This window comes from Lampris incognitus, chromosome 8, assembly GCF_029633865.1.
Source record: "Lampris incognitus isolate fLamInc1 chromosome 8, fLamInc1.hap2, whole genome shotgun sequence".
Taxonomy (NCBI): domain Eukaryota; kingdom Metazoa; phylum Chordata; class Actinopteri; order Lampriformes; family Lampridae; genus Lampris; species Lampris incognitus.
This window is the reverse complement of record NC_079218.1, coordinates 44,872,535-44,899,769: the sequence shown is the minus strand read 5'-3', so window position 1 is coordinate 44,899,769 and position 27,235 is coordinate 44,872,535. Positions and strand designations below refer to the sequence as shown.

The 27,235-nt window shown below is 44.2% G+C and overlaps 1 protein-coding gene across 1 annotated transcript in view; it reads right to left on the bottom strand.

Annotated features, from left to right (window-relative positions):
- Positions 1-27,235, bottom strand: part of rxfp2a (relaxin family peptide receptor 2a) — a gene marked incomplete at its 5' end in the record, with an annotated part of 85,116 nt that overhangs the window by 41,473 nt on the left and 16,408 nt on the right. Inside the window, 6 exons of the mRNA XM_056284325.1 lie at positions 1,952-2,023; positions 4,986-5,057; positions 7,306-7,380; positions 10,040-10,111; positions 21,268-21,339; positions 24,460-24,531. Coding sequence (XP_056140300.1) covers positions 1,952-2,023; positions 4,986-5,057; positions 7,306-7,380; positions 10,040-10,111; positions 21,268-21,339; positions 24,460-24,531 — 435 coding nt within the window. The remainder of the gene's footprint in view (positions 1-1,951; positions 2,024-4,985; positions 5,058-7,305; positions 7,381-10,039; positions 10,112-21,267; positions 21,340-24,459; positions 24,532-27,235) is intronic.

Sequence of the window (27,235 nt, the reverse complement as noted above, 5' to 3'; positions counted from 1 at the left end):
TTGTTTAGAAGCCTCCCTACATGTGCAAAATCAAGATGCTTGAGTTACTGCCTTGTCGTGAAAAGAGAAAAAAGAAGAGGAAAAAAAACGAAAACACAAAAACAAGTGTGCACCAGAGAATGAAGATTAATGTGAAGGATGATGACAGCAAGCCCAAAAGTTAGTTAGCAGGTCCTCTATGTATAAGAATATGAATGTAGCCCAAAGTTAGCTGAGTAATGTGAATGCTAACATCAAGGGTGGTCTGACAGGATGCGGAAGCGGGGCAGGCTAAGCTAACTGCTAGCTCATGCAGTTCCGACAGTCATCCTGGCTGGCATTCGTTCACTTGAACAGTGATTTTTTTTAAAATTTTTTAGTTTCGATATATGTGTTAGTTAGTATATGTGTTCTTGAAGTTTTTGTAGTTTTTGGATATGTGTTTTTGTCTTTGTGTTGCACTGCTGTGGGCAATGATATTTCCTTTCATTTCATGTAAATGGTAAATGGACTGCATTTATATAGAGCTTTTCTAGTCTACCAACCACTCAAAGCACTTTTACAGTGGATGCCTCACATTCACACACGTTCATACACTGATGGTGGAGGCTGCCATGCAAGGTGCCAACCTGCTCGTCGGGAGCAGCTAAGGGTTCAGTGTGTTGCTCAAGGACACTTTGACATGCTCTCTGCAGGAGCCAGGGGATCGAACCAGTGACCTTCCGATTACTAGATGACCCACTCTACCTCCTGAACATGCTGCCCTCAGTAAAGTAAAGTTTCAGAATAACCTCTTGAATTCACTATAACAGACTGCTGTAGTACCATTTAGCCTCATCTGAATCGTGGAGTGTTTTTTTTACAATGAAAGAGGATTGTGGATTTGTCCTCGATTACAGTGAAGTGCAGATGACAAGCCAGGGCCGCGCATCCAGCATGAAGAAAAGGATGGATTAACGTGAAAACAAACCCACCCATGGACCACATGAGCTGTGAGAATAAAAAAAAAAACTCCAAACTGTTCCTTTAAAGTGCTGTGAGACAAGTTGGTTGTGTCCTAGCAGCGGTCGGTACTCACTTTTGTACTTCTGTACATGAAATGAAATGACAAATTAAGTGTTCCTGAATCCAGATAATTACGTCAGACAAGTGTTATTGTGGAATATAAATGTTTTTCGTGTCACTTTTCGTCTTCAGAAGTATAATTTAATTTGTTATAATTGTTTTAGTGCCCCCTCTCTGAAGGCAGCTAATTGAGCTCACAAGGCTCTTAGCCTTCCTAACTAGCATGATGTCGCTAGGCAACTGTTCAAAAACAAGCCAGCTGACAGAGTATTAATTGATGTAATTTATTACAAGAAACAGATTGGGTTTTTTTCAAACGATTTAATTATGTTGACAATCAGGAGAGAGTTTCTCATGGGGATTTAATGATGCTTTCACGGCAACAGCAATTTTAACATTCTGGGTAGCTTTACATTAACAAACCTATAAAAAGAACATGATTTTCCTTCAACTCAACAAACGTGTTGTTTGGAAAATACTACAGACAGTACTTAATATCTCTGAACTTGATGAAACTGACATGAAAATGTACTGTTTAAGATGACGGCCCTTTAGAAAATCTGGTCATTTTTAGTAAATGTGAAAGTTCAGTGGCTGGTTTACAGCTTAATTACATATTAGTTTTATTTTGAAAAATAACTTTTATAGTCAGCATCGGCAATGGGCATTGCAGGTCCCACCCATTGGAGCACTGACTGTGCAATTAGTCACTTCCATCAACAACACAATTAATTAAAAGTGTTGTCCAGGTCAACTGCCACTAATCGATGACTTCGATTTTAGAGGACAATTAACCTGACAGGTGAAAACAGTTCTTTACCTTTTTAGGTTAAGTTTATTCTGTAGAATAAGGGGGTTGGGGGTGGCGGTGGTGGGCGAACAACAGAACAAGTGGGTGGGTACTCACAGCTCAGCAAGTTTCCAGAGAGACTGAAAGGTGTTTTCAGGGACAGTTCTGATCTTGTTGTCCATCAGCAAACTAGACGGGACAGAATCAGTGCCACAGATGAGTCACACTAGTTCATATTAATGGCTCAGACTCCTACAGTATGTCTAGACACAGCTTTATCTCTGCTGCCCTGGGGTTGAGCCTCATCATACACCTAACATGCACACACCACACATACGCACACACAACGGTGTGTTGTTCTTCATCTTTGGGATTTACCTCATCATTCATTGCTTGCAGTGCCTTATTACACAGATCTGGCCTCTGCCTGTCCCGTCTGTTCCTGCTGACTCAGAGAGTATCTGTTCAGCAGCATCTACCGGCTGACAGCGTTTTGAAATAAGAGACTTACATGGCAGCAATTTCTATAAATGCAGCTGACAGCACTCAGTTTACACAGATGGGTTATGACACCAGAATGACGAGGTTATCATAAAACTTGATTGCTGATGACAGGCTACGCACATAAAACACTCAGCCTAGCCATTTATCACCCCCTGCCCCATCTCACATTTTCTACCTCCTATCTCCTCCATTACCTCCATGTCTATCTGTCTGTCAATTAATGAAACTTCATTTACAAAGCATGACATATGTAAAAAATGCAATGCATCTTACAAGTGAAGTGAATAAAGACAAGTAACAACCCATATGCAGGATAAGGCAGTGTGTGTGTTTGTGTGAAGGCTGACTATGGTTCAAGTGCGTATGTGTTGGGTGTTTTTCAGTGCGCTGATGGCCAGCATTGGGGCAGGATAGAGACCTGGATCTGGGTAAGGGAAGGACCCATTTAGTTGTCAATGGTAGGGTTGGAGTAAGTAAATGAAGCATATCTAAAAATATAATGTTATCGCTATAACTACTGTTCCTTGGAGAGGAACAGGTTACAACATATGTGTATGTGTAATGCTCACCGACTAAGAACAGAGAACCCACAAGCACAACACAGAAACGATCAGGCAAGGAATCAAAGTTCAACGGATTTATTCCAGTACACAGGCAAGGGTCAAAACCAGGATATCAATCAGACAAGGCAAACTTAACCAGCAAACTTAACTCTTGTCTCTCCATCCGTAGAGCAAACTTTTGAGTGCGATGTTATACAAAGACACGCACTCAAAGTACACTCTGCGGATGGAGACAGTTATTTTTGTATTGCTGCTGGCATGTTACAAGGTGATACGGCTAGCACCATCTCTTTTTATTCTGTGTCTCGATTATGTACTAAGAACCTCCATCGACACAATCAAGGAGCTTGGCCTTACACTGAAGCCCAGGAGAAGCAGTCGGCATCCTGCTCAAACCTTAACTGATGTTGACTACGCAGATGAGCTTGCCCTTCTTGCTGACCACACTGAGCATGCTACCTCACTGTTGCACAGTCTTGAAAATGCAGCGAAACAAGTAGGCCTCCACATCAACACTAGGAAAACCGAATTCATCAGCTACAACCAAGAAGGAATCATCTCCTCATTAGATGGTCATAACATTAACTCTGTCCTGGAATTCATTTATGTGGGGAGCAACATCGAATCCACCGAAAGAGATGTGCAGCTTCAAATTGGAAAGGCTTGGGGTGCCACTGAGGGACTTAACATCATCTGGAAGTCCATGTTACCAGACAAACTGAAGTGGGAATTTTTTTGAGTCCGTTGTCACTTATGGATCATCTTCTTGGAGCCTCACTAAACGGCTTGAATCCAAACTTGATGGGGCTTTCACCAGAATGCTGTGTGCTGCACTCAATATATCCTGGATAAAAAATACCCGCCATCTCAAACACTGTCCGAGAACGAAGAATTTGATTTGCTGCATGTCTGTGAATGTTCTCATTCATCCAGGTCATGGTTATCCAAAGGAGCTGAATCAAGTGCAACTGGACTTGGTATATATCCGTGAAGACGTTTCGCCTCTCATCCAAGAGGCTTCCTCAGTTCGTGCCTTTGATTTGCTGGTAATTGCTGGAGGAGCAAGGAAGAACTTGCAAGCGACACTCTGCTTTGGTCACCCAAACGTGGAAAGACACGTGTGGGAAAGCCTGCAAGTAATTACATCAATCAACTTGTTGTCATCACAGGATGTCCATCTGAGGATCTTCCAGCTGCTATGTAGGATAGAGAAGGGTGGCGTGAGAAGGTCAGAGACATCCGAGGATAGTCGACCTGATGATGATGATGAACCAGCAGGGATTAGGCAGAGAATCAGAATCCAGGGGATCAGGTACTATAAGTTCAAAAAATATAATCCCTATAAACCTTAAATTCAAAACAAGCCCCAACCCCAACTCCATTGGTTGTAATGTTTCAAATGTTTTCTATCCTGTCATTGGTTGCTGTCCACTGAAATTAGGGGTGTGACGCGGGGCAACGTAGTATTTCTATTAACTGTATATTATTTGTTGTTTCATCCCATTGGCAGCTGATGAGTACATGATGCACGAAACAACCTTGTACTGAAATGCATTTAAGTTTTTTTTCCTACATCTATCTTAATACACACACACACACACACACACACACACATATATGTGTGTGTGTGTGTGTGTGTGTGTGTGTGCGCGCTTGTGTGTGCATGTAACTCATGCACATCTCCCAGGCGTATGGATGAAACATAAAATAATGTAGAACAATTCAGAGCGATTCAGATATTCTGTCATTTGGTGCGAGAGAATCCTCGACACGTACATGTGCAACAAGTGGCATAGTTTGAGACTTGTTTTAGGGAAAACCAGAGTTGAAGAGCAAAAACCAGAATCACAGCTTGTTGAAATTGATATACTTGCAGTGGGTTTTTCAACAAAATGACTTTACTTAGCACATCGTCCCATCATTTACAAGAACTAGAAATGTAAACCTGAGATTGTTGCTTATGTAGGTTGGTTGAGCTGTGGGAATGTGGCTGTGAGAAACCAGTGGGGGCTGGCAATTTCTGGCCTCTAATGTACAGCTTGGATTGCTGTTGTTTTCACGAAAAGTGAAAGTACCGTACTCACAGAACTTCAAGCTTGCTGCAGGTCTTCAAGATGGAATGGTTGAGCGTTTTAATCTGGTTCCCCACAAGGTCTCTGACAAAGAAGCAAGGGAGGGAGGGAGGGAGAGCACTCAGAATGTATAAAAACACTGAAAAATTATTTAAAGATAAAAATTATATAAAAGGTAGTAACTAATGAGGGAAAAGTAAAAAAGTAATAAGAAGTACACATTGTAAAAAGCCAAATAAATATGTGTATGAGTTTGGCTTTGTCTTAACATGACAATTTTCCATTTTCTATGCGTGTGTTTCAGCGAATTTTAAGTGAAGTTTGTTAAAACAGAGAGCGAGATAAGAGAGAAATATAACAGAGAAAAAAACAGAAAAACAAAATGACAGACTGACTACTTTGGTGTTGGACTAAGGGAGGGTGGAAATTTGAACTAGGTGGACACAAATGACCATGAAGCCCAACCATATAAAAGCGACTGATGGCTTTGAGGTTTCTATCAGTAACAGCCTTGTATGTAGTGGTAGTTGATTAAGGACTCAATGGGGGGGAACCCCCCCCAAAAACAACAACAAAAACATCTGGTCAGGATGACCGATCAACCTGACACAGGCTGAGGACATCCCTCTTCTTCACATCTGCCCAGGAGGACGTCTCATCTGATCCCTGCACAGCCTGCCAAGTAGTCCGCTACCACCGTCCATACTTCAATCTCACTCTTACTTTCTCTCATGTGCACTTCCAAAACCGCACACACACACACACACACACACACACACACACACACACACACACACACACACACATACCATCATCATCGGCGGTCACTCGGGGTCGAGTATGACTGTCCTCCTTCTAGGTCCTTGTGGGTCTTCAGGTGGGTGTAGAGGCCGATCCTGGAGCCACGTGTTTTGGGGCAACATGTCTGTGAATGTTCTCATTTATCCAGGTCATGGTTATCCAAGGGTGTGAAGATGTGGTTGAGGATGTGGTTTGGGCCTTTCTGTTAACTCGCTCCTTTCTGAGTCCGTGCTTGTTTTCAGCAGCACAGTGGAGGTCATGGTTGTAGCGCCCAGCCAGTCCCCAGGCCTCCCTGCTTTTTGCTGCTTGTTCCCCGGTCTTAAGGTCAGTGCCAAACCTTTTAACGTGGGCCTTGATGTTATCTTTATATCACTTCTTTTGTCCTCCGGGGGCACGGCGTCCTGTCACAAGCTGAGAATAAAGGACTTGTTTCGGGAGTTAAGAGTTAGACATGAGGAGGACATGGCCAGTCCATCTCAGCTGATGTTGTGCGATGGTGGCAGTTATAGTAGGCATGCTGGCCTCATTGAAGATGCTGAAGTTGGTGCACTTACCCTCCCAGCTGTTCTTAAGGATCTTCCTGGGGCATTGCTGTTGGTATGCCTCGACCCATACAATAGGGTGGGCAGCACTACCACTTTGTACACCAGAATTTTTGTTCTGGCCTGAAGGTTGCAGTTTTCAAAAACCCTTTTACTCAATCTTGAGAAGACTCCGCTGGCACAACTAAGATGATGGTGTTTTTCAATGTCAGTGTTGGCTTTGGAGGAGAGAAGGCTGCAAGATATGGGAACTGTTCCACATTTTCGAGTCTGGAGTTGTCTACAGAAATGGATGGGGGCAGAGCAGGCATATTTCTATTGGGTGGGGGTTGGTAGAGGATATGGGTGTTTTTTATTTCAATGGCAAGGCCAAACTGCTTGTATGCCTTTGCAAAGAAGTCCAGTATGTTCTGTAGTTCCTCTTCTATGAGGGACACTAAGGCATTGTCATCGGCGTACTGCAGCTCTATGATGGATGTGGTGGTGGTTTTACCTTTAGTCCTGAATCTGTTAATATTCAGAAGATTCCCATCAGTCCTGTACATGATTTTGACTACCTAAGGCGGATTGGGACCCGTGAAATGGAGAATGGTGGCAAAGAAGACAGAGAATAGATTTGGGGCAATGACAGCCTTGTTTAACTCCTCTGTGAATCTTGAAGGATTCTGTCTTGTCTCCATAACTTCCGAGTACGCTTGCTGACATATTATCATATAGTAGTCATAGTACTCTGATATATTTCTCAGGGGAGCCTATTTTCGATAGAACTAGCCAGAGGGCCTGGCGGTTTATGGCATCAAACACTTTGGTTAAGTCTCTGAAGGCCATGTACAATGGTTGATTCTGTCCCTGGGCTTTTTTCTTGGAGTTGGCGAGCAGTAAAAATCATGTCCATGGTGCCTCTGTTGGGACGAAAACCACTCTAGGATTCTGGCAGAATTTCCTCTGGCACACACACACACGCATGCACACACACAAAGTAGACTCACAGCCAGTCCAAGGCAGGCATGTGCTGACAGAAGCTGGTATGAGAAAGCCACTGCAGAGAGATGTCCACCATGGATCTGAGGAGAGAGGCGAGATACTGATTACGAGACACACACACACACACACACACACACACACACACACACACACACACACACACAGAACAAGAGCCCAGAGCTATAGAGACAGGTGGCAAACGGGAGAAAATGCGTGGGCCTTCATCAGAGATTAGGATTCGGCAGTCTATATCAGGACAGTTTCCACACAAGCATGTAGCTGTGTAATTTCATTGTGGGGACTGCATAAAGATAAAACTGCACTTAGCCACTGAGCGGTGCTTATCTGGACACAAAGGAGCCGACACTTGTTTATGGCTAGAACAATGATTAAGGTTTAAGAAGAAAAAATAGCTCCAATATCAGCGAGGCCATGTCAGCTATGCTGTCACACCAAAGGCACTCACAAGAGAAATGTCAGTTATGTACAATGGTATAGCTCAATTAACCAATTTTACAAAGAAAGACAGAACCTATAATACATAAATTAAAGGGTACAAACTTGAATAACTTTTTCAATCTTATGATGGTGCAGATGAATCCCACTTCTGAGGGTAGCCGTGTGTGACTTTGTATAACCAGATCCAAAGATGTCGTTTCAAACAGAAAAGCAAAGCATGTTCTGCACATCTGGTTCCCACCTTTGTCAGCGACAAGAAATTATCCTGAGAATCTAGCATTTAGCGATTTTCACCATCACCACATTTTAAATAATGACAGAATTAGGTGAAATTTCAGGAAAGAAGGATCCACCAAAAAACAGCATTCTCTCCTCACACCCCTGATGAATGGGCTGACACGTTTGGAGGAAGAAGACAGAGCAGCACATGGACATTATTTGGAAATGAGGCCTAGGAAGGTGGAACACACTCTGAGAAGGCAGACCCAATGAGGGTGCATTCATACACCAATGCTTTCTATTTTCTAAGAGCTAAAATGAGGGAGAATAATATGAAATGGACAACAAAAGAGAGAGAGAGAGAGAGAGAGAGAGAGAGAGAGAGAGAGAGAGAGAGAGAGAGAGAGAGAGAGAGAGAGAGAGAGAGAGAGAGAGAGACTGACTATCTCAAATAAATTGCAGGAAAAAGGTTACAGACACTCAGGCAGAGAAAGGACAGAATGATAGGAACAGACGGAGGGCCGGCAGATGTGAAGGGCAGACAGACACACAGAGATAAAAGGAAGACCAAGCCAAGGGAAGGGAAGAATAAAATCTTGGAGTATATTTGAAGGTTGTCCATGACAACAACTTTAAAGGAGAGATAAGGGACAGGGAAATATATATGACATATAGCAGGAAAATCAATGACAAAAATAGACATTTAAAATTACAATCCAGGGCTGCAGGTTTACATATAAACAAAGGTTGTTGTTTTTTTTGTTTTTTTTGGGGGGGGGTACTTTCTATCTTTGGTGCACTTAAGTCAATGACTGGTTCTTAATTAGCTATGCAAATCATTAACGCTTTCACATTTACTTTTTTTTAATGGTTTATGTTGAGTATGACGTTCTTTTCTTTCTTTCTTTAATTTCCTCCCTTGTTCTCCCCAATTGTATCCGGCCAATTATCCCACCCTCCCGAGCCGTTCCGGTCGCTGCGCCAAATCTAAATCGCCTGATCTAAATCAACAGTGCGCATGCGTGTAGCGACAGCGCGCAGCGTTGGTCGAGCGAGCTAGAGTGACTGGAGAGCGGAAGTGAGAACAAACGTTTTCCAAAGGTTTGTCATCAGCGCAGCCACGAGAGGTTCTTGATCATAGTCATAACTGTGTGCGCGCGCGCGCACGCACGCACGCACGCACGCACGCACGCACGCACACACACACACACACACACACACACACACACACACACACACACACACACACACACACACACACACACCAAGTAGGCTGTAAGGTCCAGTAGTTTTCAAGATTTGCTACGGAAAGACAAACACATGTGGCCAAATGCATAATCCCCTCCGGGTTTCTGCCTGGTGGAGATAAACACGTTTCCAGTTGTTCACCAGCCACTTGCGCAACTCCAACAAATCGCGAACAAACATTTCATGGGCATAAAAGCTCCCAATCTCCTAAATGGCGCGTTTAGAGGAAGATGCAAAAGAGAAAATGGAGTCAAAGATCTATTATGCTGCAGAAAACAAAAATCACAGAGAAATACTGCTGCTTGAAGAAAGGAGGAATTTTGATTATGAAGACACTTTAAGTTCTGCGTCAAAGTCTTCTTCTGGGAGACTTTGATGCAGACAGAAGTATGACAGATGGATAGATGTAGACAGAAGGATGACAGATGAAATGTGCCAATTCGGGCCTTTGTTTTTGAATTCTATGAAAGATTGATTTTTCATTTACAGAACAATATATCAAGACTTCACCGTGAAGTACCGTGAATACATTGTAGTTGCCGAATCACAGAACTCAACTGATTTTCATTTTCAAAAGCGTTTCCCCCCCCCTCTTTCTGCTCAATTTTTTTCCCCATAGAAAATGTAACTAGAGGTCATACTTTTTAACCAAAACATGTTCCATGTAAAAGTAACAACAATGGTGCACTGTTGAGACCTTTTAACTTGACTCAAATAATTGATGGTCAGGGAACATATCTCTCATGAGGACAGAGCAAAGTGACAGATTCAACATGATGCATAGCAGAGAGGAAGGAGGGTGATGATACTCACAGGTACTTGAGGGACTGGAGCCCAACAAAGGTGTCCTGAGACAGGCTCCTCAGTGGGTTATGATCCAACACCCTGAAATTCAAGACATTCTTTAGGAACAGGAGAGGTTTCTCAAGTCATCAATCTTTTAGTAGGCCTTGGGTCGGACATAATCTAAATTTATCCAAAAGATAAAGTCTCTTGCATTTCTGTCTCATATAACACTATTTTAATAGCTTCATGAATCTTTTGACAGTTTGGCTGCCTTGGACAACGCTCCCTCCCAGAGGGTTTAACAATTTCACATATATTAGTGATCCATACTATATCAACATGGAAAAAAAAACTTATTTTCATAATTCCCGCATTCAAAACTAATTTGCAATTTTGTGAAACCTTGTTGAAGATTAGGCTGGTACAAATTCTGTGTCATGAATGTGATTAATTGATATGAAAACTTGCTGGACCCCTTCCAGCAACACACCAGTTTTTTTGGATATGAAGTTTAGAGCTGAGTAAACTATCCAAATACTGAATGGTTTATGAAGTGAAATAGCAGGACAAATTGACAGGTCTACTTTATTCAGCAGGGTAATGTTGAGTTTTTTTCAACTTAATCGTTGCATGCATGTGCTGCAGCAGAAGTAATGTAATGAAAAGACCACGAGCTATATGATACATGCAGCTGCAAAAAAAAAGTTTGTGAACCCTCTAGATTTACCTGGATTTCTGCATCAATTACTCAGAAAATGTGGTCTGGTCTTCACCCAAGTCAGAATAATAGACAAACACATTCTGCATAAACTAAAAGCACACAAACAATTTTACTTTTCATATCTTTATTGAACACATTGTTTAAGCATTCACAGTCCAGGCTTGAAAAATATATGAATCCTTGTACATAACTGGTAGAACTTGCACAACAGAGAGGAGAAATTTTAGACCACCCTTCCTTACAAAACTGTTTCTGTTCATCAATATTTCTGGGATTTCTTGCATGAGCAGCCTTCTTCAGGTCATGCCACAGCATGGGTCTGGATGCTAGTTATAAACTGCTCCTACGAACCTAGAACTGGTCCTAGTCAACTGTCAACATCTACAGTGCTACATAAAAAATTACACAATAACACAGTGCTCATCAGCTTCACTGAAGATCTTCATGTTCAGCATCACAATGATCTGGGAGTGTACCAAAAAAGGTTTTCTGCTGTTGGAAACACAGCCAGAACTGTTCAGTTAGTGTCAGACATCCACATGAAAAGCCACACTTTTGTAGCAGTAAATGAAGATAAGCTCTTTGATGCACACCGTGAAACGTACCAGTGCATAAATGATGTCATAGAAATCCCTACATTACAGCAGGTGCCGGCATGCTTAGGGCCCAGGGAAAACATGATGTGGGGTTAATAAAAGGTGTAGAACCATCACCACGTCAAGTGCCATGTCAGATATCATATACCAAATTGACCCCACCGTGCAATTTGACTGCTACTGTTCCCCCAAAGGGAACGGACCCCCAGATTCTGGGCAGTCTTTCAAACTTCCCGGGGGCGAATTTACAAATCCTACTATGGCCACGCCAAGACCCCGAAAAGACACGCCCGCCTCTATTTCTGATTGGTCCGTCACAACACGTCACCCCTATCTTTGATTCGACTACCGCGCTTTTGAAATGTGCGTGATGGACTATCGCTTCGCTTGGAGGAGCTACGCGAAAGAGGACATCTCTCAAGAGACTTGTAAAAAATTACACTGATGTAAGTTCGTAATGTTGTGATAATAAAGGAGTTAAAAACATGAGATCTCAATTCGACTTGACTCATTTCTTGAGACAAAGAGAAATAATTTTCAACCATTTTCAACACCAGATTTTTTTTTTCCTTGGCACCATAATAATTTATTCCTTATACAATTTCCACAAATAATCAGGCGTACTATTCAATAAGGATATACTTGTAGAGAAACAACCATTCTTTTTGAAGAAGGTATAGCCAAAGTGTATGGCTCAATATGGTAAGTGGAAAATGTCTTTCCGATTTCCACTGATAAAGCAGGCTATTGATTCAGTGAGAGAGTTTTATCATGTAGCGTAACCATTTTCTTTTCGGTAGCTTACTCCTTTGGTATTGCTACTAGGCTTAGTGGGCTACGTATTTTGTAAATTAACACCTTTTTGTGCCACTATTACACATGATAACTCAAACACCGCTTTGGTAAACATTACTCATTACATTTACTTTGAATTTCTAAGAGTGAGAAACTAGGCTATGTCATATTGTATTTAAACCAACTATTTCCCAGCAGATCAGCGTCCAATTTGATTCACTCTCCCTGACTTCGTCTAAAACTACACGGAATCTGGGTGTAATTATTGAAGATGGACTGACTTTTACTGAGCATATTGCTGCAGTTACCAAATCTTGATAGTTTAGAGTCTTTCAATAGGAGATTGAAGACACATCTGTTCACCTTATATTTACCTAGTTAAATGTCCTGGTCATATGTGGTGAGATTTGTTGTTATTGTTGGTATCTATAAGTATTGTTGGTAGCTTATCATTCCGTTCGGTTTTCGTTTGTTTTGTTGCTGATGGATCATGGCAGGCCACAGCAATGAAGAGGACCAACCAAAGATCTGGTTTGTATGAGTGATGTTTGTTGCACAATAGATTTTAACACCTGCAACATCAATGAGGGTTACTAGTGTTAGCACCTGTTCCTATTCCCTGGGATTTTTGAGCTTTTTTCTTATCTTATAATTCACATAATAATTTAGATTACAATTTGATTAAATTTGATGTTAATTTAGATTGTTGTATTTTTGTATGTCGCTTTGGAAAAAGGCGTCTGCTAAATTACAGCACTGAAGCAGCGTAGAAGCTCTTTTGTGACGCTTTCGAATGTTCACAGCGAGGGTACAGTAGAGTTCTAAAGCGTCCAGTTGAGTTGCATGCAGCCCAGCCAATCACAGACAGAGTAGGGCGGGTCTTGGCGTGGCCATAGTAGGATTCGTACATTCGCGGGAAGCGGACCGCGGTCCTCAAGATGGCGGTCACGGCAACAAAAACCACGTGACTGAAACCCATGGTTGCTCGCCATCTTGTTTCCAACTTGGGGTAAGAAACACCAAGCGCGATCTTCCCAATTCAAGAAAAAAAACCTGGCCTGCATTATAACAGGCACATCACACATGCAAAGACATTAGTTTACATATCCCTCAATAAAATAATCAAAAGAAAACAACAGAAGTACCGATTAACATAGTCAATCTACCAACCGTTAAAACGTGACGCAGTTTAATTTCTGTGCCAATACACCGTGCCGCTGCGGCCCAACTGGAAGTAGCCAGCCCATCAACTCGGTTTGCACAAGAGAAAAATACATTCTGAATTCGATTTACAAAAGAAAAACGTAGCTCCTCAATGATCTTTACACAAATTATGATCCACAACATAACTTAGCTACTTATAGCGTTAACTAGCCTATGCACACAGACATTGAAAACGGAAAAGTTCGGCTAGTTAGCAATTGACGCACCAAGTCCTGGATGACACTCGGACACAACACAAAACCCAGGGCTCGGAGGATGATCAAACCAACAAAATACTCAATTTGGATAAAGGAAGAACCAATTGTAGCTCACTGCTATTTCAAAGTAGAATCTTCTATCTCTCGTTCCAGTGGCTTCTCTCAAGCGTTTGCCTGGCGTTCCGAAACCTAGCTGGTTCTGGGACGTCCAGAACGCCCTCTCGAGCAAGGCAGCTGATTGGCTAACCAGCACTGCACGCGCTGCGTTCAAGAAATAGCAATCTGAATCAACAATATGAATATAAATTTATTGGTACCATGAATTACTTATCTACGGTTTACTATTTATTTGCAAAATGAATAATTATGATTATTTATTATGATTCAACTGTAATTATATGTAGGTTATTTTAACCTGGGTTATCTTGACCTGGGTTACACGTCCAGCCAACACCATTGTTACACATTCTTGTCCAGGTGCCCAAGAATTGCCACAGTTTGTTTTTAGGTTTTACCATTGAGACATGTGGATCTGTAAACGGTACTTCGAAAAATTTTCTGCGTGTTGGACGAGATAACCGAGACGGCACAAGTCCTGTCAATTCCAATACATCCAATTCAATGTCAACCTTTCTGATTCTTGACCTTTCCTGTACCAAACCTTCTCAAACTCACCGCCTTGCTGATACATGTGATGTGCAATGTAAATCTTCTGGTTGCATCACACTTCAGCTTGTGCTGGGGGTTAGATGCTTAGCTTCCTCAACTAGAGTTTTGTTTACTGAGGCAGGAGCAGCATCTGACAGCTTCCACTAATATGCGTACATCAGACTCTCAGAGCCATATTTCACAAATTGGTGTGTGTCTGGTACCCTTGTGACCACTATTCCCTCAGGGGTAGAGATTACTAATAGTCCCAATTTACACATCATGTCTCTTCCCATCAAATTGATGGGACAATGATGTGACAACAAAAATGAATGCTTAAATTTTCCCCTCAATTTTGTCCTGACTGTTCAGTGGTATGTATAGTAAAGCGTTCAACAACTGAATTGCCAGATGCTCCTACAGTCCTCATGTACCTGCCACTCATTTTCAGAAGCAAATCAAACTCTGTGTCATGTGACTCTTGCACCTGAATCTACCAAAAATTTGATTTTTTCTCACTTACTATTAATGTCTGTTTAGGCATGCACATAAAAGCACCTGTGGTGTACTTTACATATGTGCCTATCTCTTGCAACCTCTTATTTTTCTGTCTAGCCTCAATGTGGTTAACAGCTTGTGAAACCAGTTGATTTGTGTGTGCATGTGTCGATATCAGCATGGGTGTTAGTGTGGGTATCAGTGTGTGCAATGGTACTTTCACCCTTCTAATGTGTAGGTTGGTCATCGTCATCTGTGGTCCGTGTGTCGCTTCCAGGAGGATCCATGTCTTCGCCCAACTCCACCGCCAGTCAGTGTGCGTGCAGGACTGTCCCAGCTTCATCCTTGTTGTCGGGACAGTCCTTGGGCCAGTGTCCATGTTTTCCGCAGATAAAAAATGCATCTGATCTTCTGTCTCCTCTGCATCCTCCATGGCCCCTGCCGCGCCCTCTTCCACGCCCATGGCCTCTGGCTTGGTTTTCAAACAGCATAATATGAGCCATTTGTAGCTTATTATCCATTTGTCCCTGTTTCTTCTTCTTTGAATCATTCAGGAGTTTTTCAATGTGCAAAGCATGTTGCTCAACAAGGGAGAGACGGCCAGAGTCCCAGGTGATGCATGTGCATTTTACCATATCAGCAATTTCAGGTTTTATACCATTCATGAAATGGTCATGAAGATGTGTTTCCCAAGCAGTGAGTGGGTCGTTTGGCGCTATGGTAGCGGGTCGTTCGATGCCACAATGGACAGTGTTGACCTCTGTCAAGCGGACAAGATAGTCAGTGACAGCTTCTTCATCCTTCTGCTTGCTGCTTGCTTGGTGAGTCTTATGTCCCCTTCTGGAAATCCTGCAGAAACTCTTGCCCAGTGGTTTCCCATGTGTGACATGAGAAGATGTCGGAGTTCAGTGGTTGTGGGTTTGAATTCTCTGCAGAATATCTGGAGTTGTGCAATGAACTTCGCTCCATTGTCAGTAACAACAGGGAGGTGAGATGACACTTCTTTAATATCTTTAAATGTCCATGGTCTATGTACCAATTGACCATCTCCTTGTCCGTCTGCCACATCGATTATCGGGAGATTAAGCACATCTTGAACATCACCTGTGGTGTCTTGTCGTACTACTGAAGCACGATATTGCTTCCTTGCCTGGTATGATGTGGTGACACCTTTTCCATTCCCGTATACGGTATTGGAGATGTGTGATCTGTACTGCTGGCTGCACCCGGATGACTAAGATCTGGATGTTGGTTTACTAGGAGCTTTGGTGGCGGTTGTTGCTGTTGTCTTCTTGGCGGAGTCGAGTCCAGATCAGGATCCACCTGCATTTTGACACACTGAGACACAGATGAAGATGGAACTGTCCCTGCCTTAGTTTTTCAGTCCCTGATGTTTGATTCTTCTAACCAGCATGTATATGCTTTCCAGTCTGCTTTAAACCCCTTTTTCCTTCCTTCACTTGCTTTTTCCTTCTCTTCCAATTTTGCTCTTAATGCCTGCAATTGTCTAATACTGAAGCATCCTGTACTAGGAAACCCACATTCCGTAACCCAAACGGCCAACTGATTAGTACTTTCTTGTCCATACATTGGATGTTTGGAGATGACGGCTGAGCCGGGTTATCTTTATCCAAGTTGGATTTACTGTTATTAGAACCCATACTGGTAAATTGAATTTTATTGAGAATTTTAGTTTCAACCCGTTACCTGTTTTGTCTCTTTGCTTAGCTTTTTCGTTGTTATTCTCACTTTGTTCTCCCTCTCTCTTAAGTGCTGTTAGATTCTCTAGCAATGATCAGCCCTGATAATCTTTCTTTCATACAGTATGTCATAAATATACCATTTGTACCCAAGTACATCTCTTTTGACCTAGTCAACTGAACGATTAATCAGCGTCTATCTGCCTGAGTAGCTTGTCAGTTATACAAAGTTGAAAACAATGTAACAATATTTTTTTTCTCTTATTAGGTTCCCAAAACCTTTGCAGCTTTTTTCCCTGTAAAAGAATTATCTTACCAGAAAGACAGATCACAGTTTCCACCTTAGTTTTTTTGGGTCACAGCAGTGAGTGAGTCCGTCCTCAGGCATCAGGCCCATACTTCTCTACCCTCTTTGATGGGGAGGTTGAGGCTGAAGTCCCAGACTTCAGGGAGTGTACACTCTGTTAACTGCTGCGCTGAGTCCCGGAAGCCCCCCCCCCCCCTCAAGTGAGTGATCCTGCTGACAACACCAAGTTTGTGGTGGCAAACTTTGTAATAAAAATAAAATAAAATCCTGAGGCGGTCTTGTCTTTCTGAGTAAGTTTAATTCAGCATTTGCAAACGGGCTCACCCCATACAGGTTAGGAAGAAGAGAGGGAGCCTCAAACAGGAGGAGTATAAAGGTTTTATAGACATACAAGGGTATGTGTTGTCTAAGCCGCCCTAACCGATTTCAGCCAGCTGCAACCCATCTGCAGAGAGATAAGGAAGTGCTGACATCTGCGGAAGGGTCACTTGTAGGCAAAACATGTGAGCAGTACATGATGTCTAACTAGGAATGAGTGGTTCTGTATTTTTCTACTACAGGGCGTAGGAGAACAGAGGGGGGGATGTCGCAAGACCTTGTTCTGGGCGCACACCGGGCAGGCAGTCAACATATTCACCAACCTCCTTCTTCATGGTGGGCCACCAGAAACGCTGCTTAGCCACAAACAAAGTCCACTAACTCCCAGGCGGCAGGAGAGAGGAGTGGCGTGCACCCAATGGACTACCTGGGAACAGAGAGAGGAGGGCACAAACAACCAGTTCGGAGCATCCGGCACTCAAATGGCCTCTGCCTGTCTAATCGTCTCTTCAATGCCCATGGTGACAGCTCCCACCACACATGAGGATGGCAGAAGGTAGGAGGGAGACTTAGGGGCAGAGTCAGGGTCAAACAGGCGTGAGAGAGCATCAGGTTTAACGTTCTTGGAACCAGGGCATCATGAGAGAGAGAAATTGAAATGGTTAAAGAAAAGAGCCCACCTGGCCTGATGGGAGTTGAGCCTCTTCAGCATCTGGAGATACTCAAGGTTCTTGTGATCAGTCCATACTTGAAACGGGTGCTCCGCTCCCTCCAGCCAATGATGCCACTCCTCCAAAGCCACCTTAACAGCCAATAGTTCCCAGTTACCCACATCATAATTTCTCTCGGCAGCAGAGTGTTTCCGGGTGAGGAAGGCTCACGGTTGGAGCTTGTTGTCCATCTTGGAGCATTGGGAGAGCACTGCTCCTACTCCAACATCACCTTGACAACAGGCTGCCAGTGTGGGTGGGAAAGATCAACACAGGGGCTGTAGTAAAACTTTCCTTTAGTCTCCGAAAGTCGTGGTCAGCCTGGGGATTCCACAGAAACTTTACATTGGAAGAGGTTAGAGCATGCAATGGGACAGCCACAGTACTAAAGTTCCTAATGAATCTTCTGTAGAAATGTGCAAACCCCAGATGAGGTTGCACTTGCTTGCAGCTGACCAGAATGTACCACTTTGAGACAGCGCTAACTTTAGCTGGGTCCATTTGAATTCCCCCATCGGAAATAATGAACCCTAGGAAGGATATAGTAGACATGTGAAACTCACTTTTCAGCTTTGACGAAGAGTTGATGGTCGAGTAGGTGCTGGAGGACACACCGAACATGGTGAATGTGGGTCTCTTCTTCAGGGGAGAAGATGATATTGTCCAAATAGACAAACACGAATAAGCTGAGCATGTCTCAGAGGACATAGTTGACCAGTGCCTGGAAAACAGCTGAGGCATTTGTGAGTCCGAAGGGCATTGCAAGATATTTGTAATGCTCAATAGGAGTGTTGAAACCAGTCTCCCACTAACACCCTCCCTTATTCTCACCAAGTGGTAAAAATTTCTCAAATCGAGTTTGGTAAAAATCTTAGCATGTTGCAACAGTTCAAATGCTGAAGCTATAAGAGGGAGGGGGTATCTGTTCTTGATGGTAATGTCATTCAGACCACGGTAGTCAATGCAGGGATGAAGAGTCTTGCCTTTCTTCTCCACCAAGAAACCCGCACCGGCAGGGGAAGACGACGAACAAATTATGCCAGCAGCCAACGAGGACTCCACATACTCCATTGACTGCATCTTGGTAGCTGACAGCGAGTAGAGCCGTCCCTTGGGCAGGGAAGCTCCGGGTAACAAGTCTATTGCATAGTTATACGCACTGTAACGAGGCGATGAGGTGGCCCTGGCTTTATTAAAAACCTTCTTGAGCTCGAGGTAACGGAGGAACTCGGGAGAGGTCAGGAAAATCTCAATCAAGAGACCCGGGGGCTACTGGGGACAGCAAGGAAACTGCGTGATGAAGCCCGAGAGGAATTAAATGGGGAAACGTCTTCAAATGCTCCCTCCACCAAGCTGTTACCATTTCCGAAGCCCAGTCAAACTGAGGGTTGTTAGCCAGGGGTACCCCAGAATAAGTGGATGCTGAGGGGATCGGAACAGGTGGAAACTAAGACACTCAGTGTGATTGTCAGGGAACGTCAACTGTACTGGCTGAGTGTGGTGGGTTATCCTGCAGAGGAGATGTCCGTCCAAAGTACTTGCCTCCAAGGGCTTGGGCAGGGGAAAAGAGTCAAGGCCCAGTCTCTAAGTTAACCCAACATCCATCAGGCTTGCATCAGAACCCAAACCCACCAAAATGGAATGATTAAGGGACAGACAAGGAGAGGTGAGTAATATCAGAGGATAAGGGCGAGAGGGACAAACGGAGAGAGTAGTACGGCTCACCAGTGCCCTCTTCCTTACTGATGAGCCTGGTCTTTTAATGGACATGAAGCGATGAGGTGGCCTAGCTGAGCACAGTAGATGCACAGACCCTGTTGCAGGCAATGCTGTTGTTCCTCGGATGTTAACCTAGTTCTTCTTAGCTGCATGGGCTCCTCCATAGCAGGTGGGGGTGATGCTGAGGGATCAGGAAAGGTGTGTTGACTGGGAGGACGCCAGGGAAAGGACGGACTGACAGTAGGCTGCCTCCTTTGGACAGAAGAGGAAATGCTGGGTCTGGCTCTCTCTCGAAGACGTTTGTCGATTTTAATAGTTAACTAAATGAGGGAATCCAGGTCTGCGAGCAGTTCAAGGTGGGCTAGCTGGTCCTTTAATGGGTTAGACAGTCCATAGAGAAAAGCATCAAATAAAGCTAACTGATTCCAGCCACTGTCAGCTGCAGAATTCAATGGCGTAATTGGACACCCCTTCTCTTACACTGACGCAGGCCCACTAATGCTCTCCCTCTCATCCGGTTGTGATATGTTGGAACATCTTTATAAGGCTTCCTGAGAAGAGGTCAAGTGAGTTACAGGTGGGAGACTCTGTCCCATTCTACCGTGGCCCAATCCTCAGCTTTGCCAGAGATGGGAGAAAACATACACCACCTTAGTTTGGTCTGTTGGGTAGGAGGCTAGCTGAAGCTCAAAGTGGAGACCACACTGGACCAGGAAAGCCCGACAGTCACCGGAATCGCCAGAAAACTGCTCTGACCTGGAGAGATGTGAAGACAGAGCAGGAGCTGGCAGAGGCGCGGGAGCAGGAACCACAGCAGAACCAGCGGGTGCTGGGGAGCTGGAGGAGAGGCAGTAGAACTAGGCTGAGCTTGCATCTTCTGCACATGATCAACAAGAAACTTGATCTGGTTGCCGAAGGAAGTCAAGAAACTTTCATATCTCTGTCAAGTCCTTCATCTCTTGATGAAGCAAGGTGAACTGCTCATCCTGGCAAAGAATTCTCCTCCCCTGGGCTTGGAGAGCGGCCCGCACAGAGTCGGAGTTTGTTGAGTCCATGCTGGCCAGTTCGCACTGTAATGGTGGTGCCGACACAGTAGATTCAAATGCACGACTCACACAAGGCAGGTAGAATAAATGTTTTTAATGAAGATGGGCTCGGTACACAGTAAATCAGTCCAATAGACAGGTAGAGGTATCCAATAAACGTTAGGCAAAGACAGAGTCCAAAACACAGAAGCTTAGTCGAAACCAGTCCAGTAAACAGGCAGAGGTATCCAAAATGTTAGGCAAAGGCAAAACACAGAAGCTTAGTCGAAACCAATCCAGTAAACAGGCAGAGGTATCCAAAACGTTAGGCAAAGGCAGAGTCAAAACACAGAAGCTAGTCGAAATATTACTCAAGAACACACGAGAGGTGAAGAGCTGGAATGCTTTGACATGGAGGTACAAAGACAAACTGGCAAAGTAAAAAGGAAAGTGAGGAGGTATATATACAGGGTAGATTAATGACAAAATTAGGGGCAGGTGAGTAATTAGACACAGGTGAAGGTAATCAAGGAGGCAGGGAAACACTTGAGGACAGGAACTTAAGACAGAGGCTGTGATGTTACATGTGAGCCTTGATGTCATTATCTCCAGGGGGGAAGTAGAATGATTTGCTAAGCAAACCATGTGTGTAATTATGGAAGCAGATTGGATTTACTGAGACCACAATGATTTTGATTTGCACACATGGCTACTCTCATTTACACATTCTGAGCCTGTCTTAAAGTATGAGAGTATTTGTGTAGGTTTGTGTGTGTGTGGTCTTATGTACTACTCACAACCACTGTAGTTGATGGAGATCTCTGAACACACCAGGACTAAGTGATGTTATTAAGTTCTCACTTAGAAACCTGGGAAAATGAGATTGACAGCAAAAAGAAGACAGAGGGAGAAAGAGAGAGAGAGAGAGACAGACAGACAGACAGACAGACAGACAGACAGACAGACAGACAGACATGACTAAAGAAACAAATTATTTCTCATAAAAATATGATAAAAAACTGGAAAAGCAACACATCTTGTTTTTTATTCTTTATAAACCAGTTTAGCCCTCTCTTGTTAAACAACAAAACAAATATATTTGGCAATCTTTTTTCACATGGTGTTCATTGTGGCTGTCCCAGCTCCGCAGGAAGCAAGTCAAGTTTATACATCAGGGATGCACAATATTGGATTGTGATACTGATATATATACCTTTTTACTTCATTGAAGAGAACACCAAGTCTCTCCTGTACTAAAATTAACCTATTACTCTTATTACGATGGCCTACTTGTTTAAGATACAGACATAAAACATTGCTGGAGCTGGCTGATATGATGGCGGAAGGAAAGTAGATACACTGTGTGCAAGAGGCCAGGTGGAAGGGGAGTAAGGGCAGGAGCATTGGATTTGGGTTCAAACTCTTCTACCATGGTGCGGATGGGAGGAGAAATGGAGTCGGGGTAATTCTGAAGGAAGAGTATGTCAAGAGTGTGTTGGAGGTGAGGAGAGTGTTGGACAGAGTGGTGAGTATGATCTGGAAATCGAAGGTGTGATGATGAATGTTATCAGCGCATATGCCCCGCAAGTTGGGTGTGAGATGGAAGAGAAAGACAATTCTGGAGTGACTTGGATGAAGTGGTGGAGAGTGTACCCAAGGAGGAGAGAGAAGTGATTGGAGCAGACTTCAATGGGCATGTTGGTGAAGGGGACAGAGGTGATGAGGAGGTGATGGGTAGGTATGGTGTCAAGGAGAGGAATGTGGAAGGACAGATGGTGGTGTATTTTGTGAAAATTATGGAAATGGCTTTGGTGAATACATATATATCAAGAAGAGGGAGGAACACAGGGTGACATATAAGAGTGGAGAAAAGTGCACACAGGGGGACTATATCTTATGCAGGAGGCACGATGTGAAAGGGATTGGAGACTGCAAGATGGTGACAGGAGAACATACTAGCTAGGCAGCATCAGATGGTGGTCGGCAGGATGACTTTGGGGACCAAGAAGAGGAAGAGAGTGAAGGCAGAGCCAAGGATCAAATTGTGGAAGCAGAAGAAGGAAGACCGTTGTATGGAGTTCAGGGAAGAGTTTAGACAGGCACTGAGTTGTAGTGAAGAGATGCCAGATGGCTGGGCAACCACCAAACAAATAGTGAGAGAGACAGCTAGGAAGGTACTTTAAATGGAACTCCTTCTGAATCTGAGTCTCTCGTGGGAACCTGCCGAGCTAGCAGGCTGGACACTACATGTTAGCAGGGGCAGAACAATAAGTATACTGGTATCGATTTTCAATAATAATGGTGATGTGCAGAGCTGTAGTAACTACAGATGCATAAAGTTCATCAGCCACAACATGAAGATATGGGAAAGAGTAGTGGAAAGCTAGGTTCAGACGAGAGGTGATGATTAGCGAGCAGCAGTATGTCTTCATGCCACGAAAGAGCACTACAGATGCGATGTTTGCTTTGAGAATGTTGATGTAGAAAAGGTCAGGAGTTAAATTGTGTCTTTGTGTATTTAGAGAAAGCATATGACAGGCTGCCGAGAGAGGAGGTGGGGCATTGTATGAGGAAGTTGGGAGTGGCAGAGAAGTATGTAAGAGTGGTGCAGGATATGTATGAAGGCATGGTGACAATGGTGAGGTGTGTGGTAGGAGTGACGGATGGGTTCAAGGTGGATATGGGATTATATCAAGGATAAGCTCTGAGCCCTTTCTTGTTTGCAACAGTGATAGAGAAGCTGACGGATGACATCAGACGGATTCTATGGACTATGATGCTCACGGATGACATTGTGATCTGTAGCAAGAGTAGAGAGCAGGTTGAGGAGAGCCTGGAGAGGTGGAGGTATGGACTGGAGAGAAAAGGAATGAAAGTCAGTAGGAGCAAGACGGAATACACATGTGTGGATGAGAGGGTTCAAAGTAACGGGGAGTGCAAAAGAGGTGAAGAAGGGAGTACAGGCAGGGTGGAGTGGGTGGAGAAGAGTGTCAGGAGTGATTTGTGACAGAAGGGTACCAGCAAGAGATGAAGGGAAGGTTTACAAGATGGTTGTGAGACCATTTATGTTGTACAGTTTGGAGACAGTTGCACTGATGAAAAGACAGGAGACGGAGCTGGAGGTGGCAGAGTTGAAGATGCTAAGATTTTTGTTGGGAGTGACAAAGGACAGGATTAAGAATGCGTATATTAGAGGGACAGCTTAGGTTGGACGGTTTGGAGACAAAGCAAGCAAGGTGAGATTGAGATGGTTTGGACACGTGTGGAGGAGAGATGCTGGGTATATTGGGAGAATGATACTGAATATGGAGCTGCCAGGCAAGAGAAAAAGAGCAAGGCCAAAGAGGAGGTTTATGGATGTGGTGAGAGAGGACATGCAAGTGGCTGGCATGACAGAGGAAGATGCAGAGGACAGGAAGAGATGGAAACGGATGATCCGCTGTGGCGACCCCTGACGGCAGCATCCAAACATGGTAGTGGTAGTAGTGGTAGTATAGGAGGAGGAGGAGGAGGTGGAGGAGTAGTAGAGATAAGCAGGAATGACATGTGATAAGGTTATTACATATTTTAACATATAATTTAATTTTTAAGGATTATCTTGCTTACATCCATGGTGAGGATTTTGTGTCAGCCAGCTACAAGAGGGATCACTAGTAATCTCACGCATGGGCCATCAGGGGCAAATACAGTTTATGCTAAGCTGACCATTGCTAGCAATTTCTTAATGCAGCTTTAAAACAGATCAAAATCCACTTCAACTAATCTAGAAAGGCTTAAGACAGCAATCCCCAAAAGTGAGGACTCAACAGTCGCGTTGGACATAGGTTAAAGCCAATTATTTTACCCCTATGCATTTTTACATTGAACTGAAAAAGGGTTGGAGCAAGAAGCTCCCATTATAGCCTTAAATTTACATCATGCTTAAAAGTCTGTTGCTCTTAGAGCAAAAACAACTACTACTTCACTATTAACACAAACGGGGTACTTACAACCGCTTGAGCATGTACAGACCACTGAAGGCATATCGGGATATTGTCTGGAGGCCGTTGTTTTGCAGAAACCTGAAAAAGCGAAAAGCAAATGGTACATATACACCGATCAGCCAAAACATTAAAACCACTGACAAGTGAATAACATTGATTATCTTGTTACGCTGGCACCTGTCATGGGGTGGGATACATTAGGCAGCAAATGATCAGTCAGTTCTTGAAGTTGATGTGTTGGAAGCAGTAAAAAAAATGGGTAAGTGTAAGGATCTGAGTGACATTGACAAGGGCCAAATTTTGATGGCTAGACAACTGGGTTAGAGCATCTCCAAAACGGCAGGTCTTGTGTTCCTGGTATGCAATGGTCAGTACCTACCAACAGGGAAGGGCCCTCCCCAAATTGTTGCCACAAAGTTGGAAGCACAGTTCTCTAGAATGTCATTGTATGCTGTAGCATTATATTTCCCTTCGCCATGAAAAACCACCCAGACCATTATTCCTCCTCCACCAAAGGTTACAGCTGGCACTATGCATTCAGGCAGGTAGCGTTCTCCTGGCATCCGACAACCCAGGTTCGTCAGAGTCCAATGGCGGTGTGCTTTACACCACTCCAGCTGACGCTTGGTATTGGGCATGGTGACCTTGGGCTTGTGTGCGGCTGATCAGCCATGAAACCACATTTCATGAAGCTCCAGATGAACAGTTGTTGTGCTGACATTGCTTCCAGAGGTAGTTTGTAACTCAGTAGTGAGTGTTGCAACCGAGGACAGATGACGTTTACACACTACGCTCCAAAACTCGGGAGTCCCGTTCTGTGAGCTTGTGTGTCCTACCACTTCACGGCCGAGCTGTTGTTGCATTGAGACATTTCCCCTTCACAGTAACAGACTTACAGTTGACCGGGGCAGATCTAGCGTGGAAGAATTTTGACAAACTGACTTGTTTGAAAGGTAGCATCCTATGACAGAGACATTGAAAGTCACTGAGCTCTTCATAACGACCCATTTTACTGCCAGTGTCTCTCTATGGAGATTGCATGGCTGTATGCTCGAGTTTATGCACCTGTTAGTAATGGGTGTGGCTAAAATAGAAGAACCCACTAATTAAAAGGGGTGTCCACATACTTTTGGCCATGTGTCTATTTGGACTGACAGTAACATACCTCCAACCCCACCTCTCCTCCCACTTCAATGCACAGCACATCACCAAAATACCAACAAGTGCAGTGAAAACAAAACCTGATTGCACCTCATGAAAATACCAATTTACCAGGGCAAATCCTCATTTTGTGCCGGGCGGCTACATGAAAATAGGGCCCAATATGTCTTTAGTTATTTAATTTAACAACAAATATCAACATACACTTTAATGTGTCATTCAAAAATTAATCCAGAATTGGGCACCTGGGTAACATAGCGGTCTATTCTGTTGCCTACCAATATGGGGATGACCGGTTCGAATCCCCCTGTTACCCCCAGCTTGGTCGGGCGTCGCTACAGATACAATTGGCCATGTCTGCGGGTGGGAAGCCGGATGTGGGTATCTGTTCTGGTCGCTGCACTAGCACCTCCTCTGGTTGGTCGGGCTCCTGTTCGGGGGGGGGGGTGGAGACTGGGGGGAATAGCGTGATCCTCCCACGTGCTACTTCCCCCTGGTGAAACTCCTCACTATCAGGTAAAAAGAAGCGGCTGGCGACTCCACATGTATCGGAGGAAGCATGTGGTAGTCTGCGGCCCTGCCCAGATCGGCACAGCGGGTGGAGCAGTGACTGGGGCAGCTCAGAAAAGTGGGGTAATTGGACAGGTACAACTGGGGAGAAAAAGGGGGGGAACCCCCCCCCCCAAAAAAAACAATTGGCTGTGTCTGTGGGTGGGAAGCCGGATATGGGTATGTGTCCTGGTCGCTGCACTAGCGCCTCCACTGGTCGGTTGGGGCGCCTGATCAGGGGGTGGGGTGGGGGGGCGGAACTGGGGGGAATAGCGTGATCCTCCCACGCGCTACGTCCCCCTGGTGAAATTCCTCACTGTCAGGTGAAAAGAAGTGGCTGGCAACTCCACATGTGGCAGTCTGCAGCCCTCCTCGGATCGGCAGAGGGGGTGGAGCGGCGACCAGGACAGCTCGGAAGAGTGGGGTAATTGGCCGGAAACAATTGGGGAGAAAAATGGGGGGGGGGTTATCCTGAATCAAAATGACCTTTTTTTCTGTCCCCTCAGAGAGCAGGAAAATAAATACAGTGATCCCCCTTGTGGTATGATCGCACTGTTCTATCGCTCCCCATTCCTGATTGTTTTACCATCAGACATCATTACCCTCACTGTAACCACAACAAACGACAGGTGAATGACCCCAATCTCCATCCCCCTCCTCAGTCCTCACAACCTGTCATAAAGCAACATCATCTGAAACGGGTTTTGCTCAACACATGTTCACTCAATGTTATTGAGTGAACATGTGTTGCCTCAATCTGAATAAATTGATAACTGACAGTAACCTTGATTTCCTCTGCTTCACTGATACTCCGCATAAGCCCCTGGGCTATTTCTCACTAAATCAGACCACACCCACAGGATTCAAATACATAGATAAACCTCGTCTTGAGGGGCGAGGAGGTGGTGTTGATACTCTTTACAGGAAGGACTTTAAGGACATTAAAATATCCACCATTTCCATTCCTGCCACTCATTCTTTCGAACACCTTGCCTCCAAACTCTCTGGTCCCACTCCCTTGGCCACTGCCATTATCTACCCCCCCAGCCAAACCCCTCCTTTCTCTTTGATT